Below are 10,666 nucleotides of genomic sequence, written 5' to 3'. Positions count from 1 at the left end.
AAGTTGGTGTTATTTGGACGTAAACATGAATGATAAAAGGTTAGGGGAAAAAAAACAGCAACTGCCTTTAAGTCACTTTGCAGGTTTAGCTTATTTTTGGCTGTTGACGTGTTTGTGTATCTATTTTTGAAAAATGACACCACAGCTCAGTGCTCTGCAAAAATGTGTCAGACGTGGCTTGTGCCATTTAATGCAGTTTCTTGGAAGTGTAAAAGAAAACCTGCAAACTTGTCTGTTTTAACAGTTTAGAGATACTTGTGCATGCTTTGTACAGTTAGGCTGCATGATTCTGTGTTTTCTGTCTTTGTGGCGAGCTTGTAAGCATGAAATGCAAAATGTGTCCCTTGCCTCACCTTTCAAATCTTTTTTTAAATTTGAATTTTAGCATGCGTGCTTTGTAGAAGGTTGGCCGGTGTCATTTTGCAATCGTTGCTCTTAGTGAGAAAGTCCTACCAGCTGTAAGATTACGCCTACATTATTCTTAACTTTGCATCATTAGCGGCAGTCTGCAGCAGCAAACTGTTTGTCTTGCTAAAAGTGAGAAAGCAGAGCGGAAGTAGAGGATTGCCACATTCTTGCGGAGGCCCCATATTCCCCAGAGCACCACCACAGCAACATTGTTGTTGTAGCTCGTACAGTTCCTCCTCTGCTCCCCCCTCCACCTCCACCTCCCCTTCTTCCAACCCCCTTGCTTCCTGTGCAGCAGAATGGCCGCTCAACCCTTCCTTCCCTCCCCCTCCACCCGCTCTAAGCTCGGTCAAGCTCCATCTCCCTCTACCCCGCCGCTCCAAATACATTATTTACACTGTCCTCCCCTCCCTACAGCTCAGCTCCAAAAATCAGGGCAGAGGGAAATAACACCACTGTATAACCCCCTCCCCCCTCCTTCTCACACACACAAGCTGCACACACCCCACCACCACCACCTCCCCACCTGCTCACTCTTTTCTCACTCTGCGGGATGAAAATACAGTGCGGGCACAGCCACGACAATGGGAAACTCTGTGAGGCCCCGGCCCTCCCATTAATCCCCTCTGACGTGCCTCCCAAGGGCAAGGATTTGCTACAAGTCAATGCAGGAGACTTACAGTATGCAAAACAAGCCTGTCTGACTCTCATGATGTTCAAAGCCTCTGCATTGCACTGCTTGTGAGACAGGAAGGCAGATCACAGGGAGGAGGGGGAGGAGAGAAAAAACTGTGCACACAGTCTGCTTAGTTAACCCTTTCTTCACCCTCCAGTTCAGCTTGTGTGTGTGTGTATGTGCGTCTTTCCCCCCCTTGCAGCTTAACTGCATGCCTAGATTGTGCAGATAACGCCAATGACAGGGTGAGAACTGATGCTGAGTGACACGTTCTTTTGATATTCTCCCCTTTTGTTCCACTTCATCACAAAATTTCAGCCCTCGCGTTATCAGACCAGAAATATGAAAACCGCTCAGTGTAAACAGGAATTCACAGGTCATGTGACGCACTCACTTCTCTCAGGCAACAGCCGCGCTATTGAATTTCAGCCTTATCAGAGATTTAGTGATCGGGAGATAGGTTAGAGGCTGGAGGCAGGGTGGGGGCTGACATTAGCAAAGAGAGAGAGAGGGAGAGAGGCAGTCAGTATGGTTGAGTGGTTGGTAGTGGGGGAGAGAAAAGGGGGGCACCCACACCCTTTGGCTCCCACTCACGGGGAATGTAAACAACAGAGCTCAATAGGCAGGCCTACACATGGAGGACAAAACCTGCCTGGCAGCAGCTAGCAGCAACAGCAGCAGCACAAGTTCAGTTACTAGCAGCAGAGTAATGGAAAAACAGATGACAGCAAGGCATTACCCCACAGAGAAAGAGAAATCTGCCAGGATTTGTAGCCTCCTTTAGATTCACGTGATTGGCTCCACTCTTGCCTCCCCATCCCACCCTCCTTTTTTTCCTTTCCAACCATCCTCAGACCCTTTGAGATGGAAAAATGGGTCATCTGTGTGGAAGTTAATACTCTGAGCACAGACAGTGCTGCTTTATTTTTAGGACGTGCCTTGGAAATTTTTTTCTCCGTCTTCTTTTCCCCTCGCTGGTGACTGACAAAGAGAAGAAAAAAAGGTGGCGGGTATTTAATATACCGTGTTGGTGCTGCGCGCACAAAGTGAGGGCACTGAGCACCACAGCCATGGCTTCAGCAGCAGCAGGACACAGACACCGATCAGCAAGCTACAGGCAGCAAATACCCCCCTCGCTGCTCAGAAGCCAACACTCAGAGGGTCTCAAATGCAGACCGGTTCAACCGAGAGTCTACGTGAAGCTGCCATAGCAACCACACACAACCGAGTTATTTCTGGCTGCCTTAAAATCCCAAACACAGCTGCTCCTACATAACCAGACATCTCCACCGGTCAGATAGCACTTGGTACACAGAAGCAGTAATCAGGCTTTGACATTCAAACTCACACACTCCAATAACACACAGCAAAGGTCATTAGCGATGCGGATAATTTGTTGACAGGATTTCCACTAATGAGTTGCAGAGTTCAGATTATTGTACTGATTATAATATTCCCAGTTCAACACTTCCAGCAAATTACAATGGCAGTCAGGCTGCTTTGAGCATTCCCTGTGCCATGATCGTGGGGTTATTTTCTCTACCTGTGGTGGAGCGATGTTTATGTGTCACCGTGCACACATTAGTAAAGCAAAACAACAACAACAACAAAAGGATTTTTAAAAATCACAGGGTATCTGTGCTGCAGGCACAGACATTGTTATTGCTGTCAACTGGAACTGTTGTGCTCTCAGCTTCTGTCCATTCAGTCGTCCTCAAACTGTGAATCTGTCTGCGGCTCAGTGTAACGCCACAGAGGTGTCCAAATACAGCCTGGAGCAACAGTGCCCCCTACTGCAAAACAACAGGGAGTTTCTTCATTTTTCTTCTTCCCGCTGCCAGCTTCATCAGATACAAAGAGCTGACTCATAACCCATTCATACAGACTGAAAATAGAGCAGCAAGGCAATTAAAAGAATGATGTTATATTAAAAGTATTACAGTGAGCACTCCATTCATTAGATTATTATCCCACTCTTCACTCGGGTGTGGTTTCTGCCCTGAAACTGGATTTGCTGTGTCATCCTTAAATCAAACAGCGTCTGTCCTCGTGTCAGGGCCTGTTTCAATGGGTTTATTTTGTGCTGGCACGCTTTCAGAGAAGGAGGGGCCTATCTGGCATCCTTCAGTGACCCCTGAGCTCCTTCCAGTCTGTAGGGGACAGAGCACGAGGCCAGCAGCAGTGTTTATTTACAGGAGAGGCAGGCCAGTGTTACGCTCCGTGGAGAAGTCTGAACCTGCTTCTAGCCTCGATCTGCCAGCAGCAGACCACAGATTTCAGCTTGACCTCCAACACAGTCTGTTATTTTTCTTCTCCGCCTCCCCGAAGGATAGATTAACAACGAGTCACTTCTTCTGCACGCACACACCTAGCGCCAGTGGACTCTGCAGGCCCCTGACAGGCTTCTCCATTTCCACCAAGTGGCTAAACACCAGGAGTGGTGGAGAAAAGACTGAAGAGTGATCACATGAGTTCATGGAAAATGGAACACTGTCTACCATTTAGTCTGCACTCGACATTTCTGGGCCGCTGTTCATTTTTTCATTCCTAATGTTGAAAAACTATTTTCCCCCCTACTCTTGTTTCCTGGCAAAACTTGAGGCCTGGGCTGCTCTGGCCAGAGCCCTTAAAAAAGAAAGAAAAAAACAGCTGCAGAGAGGGATAAAAATAATTACAGCTCTATTTGTCTTCCAAGAGACACACATCCAAGCAGACCCACTCCCTTCCCCTACAAGCTGCTCCAGTTTTATATTCCTGCACACACAAAGACATTGTGGTTCATTGGACTCGTACAAGATGAGGTTTCAGCATTCTGGCTGGAAACAAATACTCTCACGATAGCAATTTAACCCCATTTCAGCAGCATGTTTTATTACTAATATCAGCAATTCACAGATCTTTTGTTTTGCACCTACATGGATGGGATAAGTACAATAGGTTGGCTCACTCCCCTCCATGTTCATTAATATTTATTGATACAAACATACTTGTCCCCAATTCCTGCACACCCTTTATTTGAGGGGAAAGTGAAAGTGCCCTTGCTCCATATTTCAGAACTAAATGCTTCAGGTTTTCCTGTGCATTGCTACTGCCATCTACTGGCAAGTGGACAATCAAAAAAGTCAACACATGTTATCATGTTTTATTGTAGTATTACACAGACACAAAAAACAAAAACCCAGGTGAAAGACTGGAATGCCTTTGTTTTTTGTTTTTTAAAAAGTACATATTAATTAACCTGCAAAATCATTTATATAAACATTACACCACAAGCAAGTGTTCTGTAGACAGACTCACTTCAGTCCAAGTCACAAACAGAACAAACCGTCTACATTCCTGTTTACATACTTAGGTTGCACTTTAAATACAAACAAATGGCTACATAATAACCGATATGTTGGAAAGGAGGAATGCATTTCGATAAATGTAACCTGGCAGACGTTCATCCACCTCAAAGTGCTGTGATGGAGGGAAATTCATCTCAACCGATGGCCAGTGAAGCTCAGAATTCGCAAGCAACTGAACCGTGCAGCAGTGATAGTGTCTAAAACCCCCCTTCCCTCATAGATTTCCATCTCATTCACACACATACGTTCATTCGACGTCATCTTCTGCTAAAGACTGAGTGCCGATGAGTCGCTGAAAGAGAGGAAGAAAATATCTTTCAGAGATTACCCATTACAGAAAGGCAAATCAGTTACACGGGCCGTTAAGTATTTTTGTCTTAGAGGTGAAATAACCGAGAGCTACTGACACACAGCTCTCAGCTTTGGATGATTCTAAGGTTTATTCTTGCACCCTTTCTTGTCCCAGAAATCACAAATAGCAACTGGGGGGTTTTCAAGGATGCTAAACAAAAAAAAAAAAAACAAGGAGATGCAGGTAACTCTCACCTGGCTGATGCTGGGTAGTCTGGTGAGCAACATTTGGAAGACTGGAGCAGGCAGCGTCTGCTGAAGCACCTGAAGTAGCTGCTGAGGTTGACCACATACTGCAATGGCATTGGTCAGGTGGTCTACACCTTTGTCAAATTCACCTGGGTTAGGGAAGAAACAGGTTTACAGACCACATAAAAAACAAGCATTAAAAATGTATCAGGGCTTAAAACTTTGTAGAGAGTCACTACACCAGTGTAGCCACAGTTACAGTGATATGAGTGGTGTGCGTCTTGCGCATGCTGCAAGCTTCCATGTGTTTTCTGTGAATGAACATGTGGCTGACCTTGTGCTAGGAGCTCCTCTGCCAGCTGGATTTCCTCCAAGAAGAATTTCTGGACAGCTTCTTCGTCCTTCAAGTTCGGCAGCTTCAAAGTCAAGTTAATAAACAAAAAACAAATTTAAGCTCCAACTAAACAAAATGAGAGAAGAATCGATTATTTTCTACATGTCCTACCTTTGTAAGCCCAGTCTTCTCACTGGAAACCTTTTGCTTTCGTCGACCTGTGAGAGAGAAGTGGGTTTTTAAGACCATGCTGCATGTTTAGTTTGCTGTTGTACAACACGGAAAACACGAGGGAATAAGTTTGCTAGCTGTTGCTTGTAGCATGCTTTTTCTTCTTCTGCAGCTGAGGGACATAATATTAGAGCAAATGTTACCATAGTCGGAGCTTACAAGGCTACAGAAAATACGCAGTCTTGATTAGTTTCCAGAAGCTTTAAGTGTTTTTTTTAACGTCCTCGCGGTCACATGGAGGCTAACGTGCTACGATGCTAAGTTTACGCCGTTGACATGCACACTTACGCTCACGTAACTTTTCCTTGAAACGGGGGTCACTCCGCCGCTTCCTGTCAAAGTAAACACAGTATGCGATGAAAAGAGCACCACACACCCCGGCGACCAGCGCGCTCGTCCTGCCGCTTAACATTTCTCAAACTACTTATGAACAGCCACGCTCGCCGCTGACTAGCAGCTAGCACGCTGCTGAGGAAGTGTGCCAGGAAGTACGTAAGTGATGACGTAGACGAAGGCGGGAAATGTGACCCAAATTACCCCAAAACATCTGAGTTAGCAACAAACAAGCTCAAACTAAGGAAATAAAACATCCACTAATAACCATAGACTGTATAGTATTTTATATACTGCCTGTGCTAATTAGCAAAGGCAAATATAAATAACGCACAAAGATTAGTTGCTTTTAACCATCATTAATCTGGTTAATAATCTGTACTTTACCAAAATTAATGTATAATGTAGTTAAATTACCAATAATAATCTGTCGAATAATTTGTTTGGCCACATTTCGCCCCTTAGCACTTTTACCCAGCCATGCTTTAAATTAAAATCAAAATGATGAAGAATAATATTTAAGATATAAATATTATAAATACATAATATAATAATAATATTAATATAAATTGATAAAAAGTTAAAATGCTGCATTTAAAAAAAATAATTATGTACAAACTAACAAAAACAAGTATTTAAATTTATGGTTTAAAATGTAGTCTTTCAGTTCTAAGGTTTTACGTCTTAGATAATAAAAAAAAAGTTTTTATTTCTTATTTATTTAACAAAAATTAGACCAAGAGGAAAAACTAAGCACACCCCTATAACAGAACCACCTCGCTGTGACCTTATCAGTTTCTCACATCTTTGTGGAGGAATTTCCACTTACTCTTTTTTATAAAGTTGCTTCAGATGGTTGAGGTTTGCCGGCATTGATTTATGCACAAATCTCTTATCTCACCGCAGCATTCCACTGCAGCACCTTCATCATTTTGTTTTTGTTTTTTTAAGCTATTCTGTTGTAGATTTGCTTCTGTGTTTGGGATCATTGTCCTGTTGCATGAACAAATTTTGGCCAAGCTTTAGCTGTCGGACAGATGGCCTCACATTTGGCTCTAGAATACTTTGGTATACAGAGGTCTTTGTGGTCGACTAACTGCAACATGCCCACGTCCTGTAGCTGCAAAACAAGCCCTAATCATCACCCCTCCACCAGCCACCATGCTTGACAATTAGTATGAGGGGGTTTGTGCTGATGTGTAGTTTGGTTTATAACAAACATGGTGCTGGGTATTATGGTCTGATGTATCTACTTTGGTCTTGTCTGCTCTGAGGGTATTGTTCCAGAAGTCTTGTGGTTTGTTCAGATGCACATTTTTAAACCAACACTGCTGCCATGTTCTTTTTGGGGAGGAAAGACTTTCTCTGGAGACAAAACACATGATACTTGTCCAGTCTTTTTCTAATTGTGCTGTCATAAACCTGGGGTGAATTTCCTGGGATGCCCACTCTAGTAGTTTTTATCTTTCTCGCTGTAGAGCGATTGGCTTCATATTGTTTGGACGCTGCATTAAAAGCCTTTCCAAATTGACGGGCAGGTTCCCCAAGATGATTGCTGGTGTCTTTCCTCGTTGCCGTTATGCTAACACACCGCTGAATGCTGCAGACTGGCAAACTGCCAAAACCTCTGCTTTGATAGAAGTGATTACAGTTGCTGGTCATCACTGAATTATATAATAACAGAGACGTGTCTGAGTAAAGTGCTTCAAAGACTTGACTAAAGTTACTTTCCACCACTGATGCAAGAGACACACCGAGTACTTCACAAACTATGGCATTTATTTCAAACAGAGGCTTCTGCTTTGCTTACATTTTTACAATAAATTACACAATGACCATCCTCAGATGAGCCTAATAAATACTATTGAGCATTTTTCAATAAGCTCCGTTACTTTCTGTTGATCTATGACACAGACTTTTTCCTGTATACAAGTTCATACAGCTTTAGCTTTAGGCCATGTACAGGTTGGAAAATAGTTCAGCCACATCCAAAAACCACCATTCTTCTCTCACAAGCACAAGCTATAGAAAAACAAAAGACACAAAGAAAAACTGGATAAAAACTAAAGCAAACATGAAATTAGATAAAGACTCAAAACTGATGAGAAAGGGAGAACAGAACAACATTAAATGAGCTCAAATAAACAGAACAAGAAAGAGGACAAAAAAACAAAAACGGAACATGCTGCAACCCTCAGTTATTTACACTCAAACTACAGTTAAAACCATAAAACTGTCTGTACAGAAAAGTACATGTTATTAACAGTGCAAGATATTAAATAGCTCGACTCAAAACACTTCTCAATATACAAATTTATAACAAAAGCATACAGTTACATACAAGTGCCGAACAAAATGTAACTTCCGGATATCATACAGTAGGGGGGTCTATACAAAGGAAACACTGGAGATGTCTTCAGAAATGTATACATGTACGTCACCTTATCATATAAATGCACATTTACAATATCTCTACCTTTATTCTGGTCATAGTACAAGAAACAGAGTCAAACTTTTTTTTTTTCTTTTCTTTTGGTAGGGATGAGTGTGAGAAGCAGGCATGTCATGCCAATAAAGTGTGCATCATTTCAATGAAGTGAAAATGTACTTAAATAAATTCATGTAGGTGGAAACACTGAAAACGTGGAGTTCGGCTTTGATTGTGTGTGTTCTGACTTTTGACTCGATCCGGTTGCAGATATGCAACATTAACATCAGTGAAGCTGATGCAACTGAAGTGGGGGGATTGAAAAAAAATGGAGGATGGAAACATAATGAAAAAAAGCAGATGGGCTTTTAAAAAGGCTGATGAACTGATTTAATGCATCCATTGCATTCGCCAACCTCCATCATTGCACATTTTAGACTGTTATCTCAACAGTAATCTGTGGATGAGTATTCAGTAGTAGATTTGCAGGTGATCCAACACAGGAGCTCTGCTTTTACAATTACCGTAATAATCCTAATACACTGATAACATCCCGTCGTTACCTGCCAAGACTTAGCCCTTCACTGCCCGCTCACTCGCTCACTCACAGCGTTCTGCAGTCTTTTATATGGGACACGTTGTTCCAGCTAACGCTCTGATCTGAGAGGAGGATCAGGAAAAGAAAGTACTGTCCTTTTCTCAAAGTGCCCCCGCGGAGAACAACAACAACAACAAGAAAAAAGAAAAAAAAGGCACTACAGTATCATTCCTTATGATCCACTGAGGCCATCAGCGGACATACGATGGTGCTGAAACCTTATCCATCACCACCTACTTGATTCAGACCATGTACAGGAGCGATTGCCTGTACATGGGGAGGGCAACCCCATCCACATGAAGGTCCTTTTTATTTTTCTTTGTGTTTTTTTTAATGAAACAGAGAGAAACATAGCAAAGTTACCTTTCCTATGCCCTTAATGCCAATGTGGCAGCGTCTCTCCTCCAGATTTCCAGAAATAACATGGCGAGCGCCATGTTGGGCTACGAGGACAGATGACAGATGGTCTTCACTGGAAATCATCCCTTTGCAATACAACTTTATCAAATGGAAACAATTATTGCTTGCAAAAACAATTCTTTTAAATGTTCAATTAAGTAAAGCACAAAAGTCAAATCTGTATATATGTTGGGTTTGGTTTTTTTGGACAAATTTCACCCGCCCCACCCCTACACAATCGTCATAAAAGTGCACTTAAGTGCCATTAGCTTGCCGAGAAAACAGTTGTCAGTAAAAAATAGTGCTTGTTTCTTCTCTTTTGTTTTGTTTTTTCGTGGTTTTTTTGTCTCTGGTCTGGTTTTTGTGCCCCGTAGTTACAGTATGTGGGTCGACTTTTTCATCCTGTTGAAAGGGAATCGGGGCGCTGACCCCAGGGTGCTGGTTAAGTGCTTCGTGCGGTGTGGCTCCTTGCTGGGTCGTCCTGTCACCTGCACTCCACTGAAACCCCGGAGTTCTGAGATGAGGACGATGAGGATGATACCGGAGGGTCTGCCAGCGTCAGCATGACTGCCGCTGTGAGCGAGCTGGAGGACGGTGAGGAGGAGGAGGATGATGAGGAGGAAGCGGCCACTGTGCCTGCAGAGCAGAAGCAGTGATTGGTTAAGCTGATTAAAAAAAGAAGAAGATGCGACAGTGACTTCCTGTTTTACTCCTCTTGCTTTAATGGTGAACCAAATTTAGTAAATAACATGCTAGTTATTATTCCAGGCAATAAAGAGCTGACTCACTTTCTCGTTCCTTCTTCTTCATGCGTTTTCGTCGTCTGTCGATAGAGGCGACCTCAGACTTGAGGGAGAGGTAGTGATTCCTGATGTCCTGAAGTTTCTCCTGAAGAAACGAGATCCTCTCCAGGCTGGTCATCTTCTCCAGATCAGCTGAGAGGACCCAAAATGAAAGGATAGGTTCACAAGAAGCACTAAAGAGCTGACAAGCATAAACCAAATGGGTTGGATACGCACACATCTGGAAACTCCACTTGTACACCCGCGGCGATCTTCCGTGGTTATCCCGGTGCTGTGCGTGGTCTGCATCACCCTGCTTGTGGTATTTATGGCTCGAAGGGGGAGATCGCCCGTGACATTTGGGCGAAGTGGCAGCCTTCAGCTCCGATGGGTTGTTTTTAGAGGCAGTTGATTTGGCAGTGCCCTCAACAACAGACTGGTCCTCGCTGTCACTGCTGTTGGCTGAAGAAAAAGAGGAAAAAGAAAGAAAATGCAGTGAACAGGAAACGCCTCAAATCCTCTCCTACCTGGCATCTGTTACATGATGCCTGCAAACGGGTTAATAAATGAAACGGAGACACATGAAAGCA

The 10,666-nt window shown here is 43.3% G+C and overlaps 2 protein-coding genes and 1 non-coding gene across 5 annotated transcripts in view; all 3 read right to left on the bottom strand.

Annotated features, from left to right (window-relative positions):
* Positions 1 to 4,212: 4,212 nt before the first annotated feature.
* tomm20a (translocase of outer mitochondrial membrane 20) lies at positions 4,213 to 6,052 on the bottom strand. The gene is made up of 5 exons (XM_026191187.2): positions 5,825 to 6,052; positions 5,477 to 5,523; positions 5,306 to 5,387; positions 4,978 to 5,120; positions 4,213 to 4,723 (listed from the first exon to the last, which is right to left on the bottom strand). The coding sequence occupies exons 1-5, from the start codon at positions 5,946 to 5,948 to the stop codon at positions 4,679 to 4,681; spliced, it is 441 nt and encodes a 146-aa protein (XP_026046972.1). The 5' UTR covers positions 5,949 to 6,052; the 3' UTR covers positions 4,213 to 4,678.
* LOC113035582 (small nucleolar RNA SNORA14) lies at positions 4,800 to 4,936 on the bottom strand. Its single transcript, XR_003274367.1, has one exon. It is a non-coding gene; the product is annotated as a small nucleolar RNA SNORA14 (small nucleolar RNA).
* A 3,547-nt stretch (positions 6,053 to 9,599) lies between the features above and the next one.
* Positions 9,600 to 10,666, bottom strand: part of arid4b (AT-rich interaction domain 4B) — a 37,166-nt gene continuing 36,099 nt past the window's right edge. For all 3 annotated transcript variants that reach the window (XM_026189059.2, XM_026189062.2, XM_026189060.2), the window contains 3 exons: positions 10,314 to 10,538; positions 10,083 to 10,229; positions 9,600 to 9,930 (listed from right to left, as the gene is read on the bottom strand). In XM_026189059.2, coding sequence (XP_026044844.1) covers positions 9,779 to 9,930; positions 10,083 to 10,229; positions 10,314 to 10,538 — 524 coding nt within the window. In that variant the 3' untranslated portion in view covers positions 9,600 to 9,778. The remainder of the gene's footprint in view (positions 9,931 to 10,082; positions 10,230 to 10,313; positions 10,539 to 10,666) is intronic.

The sequence above is a fragment of the Astatotilapia calliptera genome, chromosome 13 (assembly GCF_964374335.1).
Source record: "Astatotilapia calliptera chromosome 13, fAstCal68.1, whole genome shotgun sequence".
In the NCBI taxonomy this organism is placed as follows: Eukaryota; Metazoa; Chordata; class Actinopteri; order Cichliformes; family Cichlidae; genus Astatotilapia; species Astatotilapia calliptera.
This window is presented reverse-complemented; position numbering and strand designations above follow the sequence as displayed.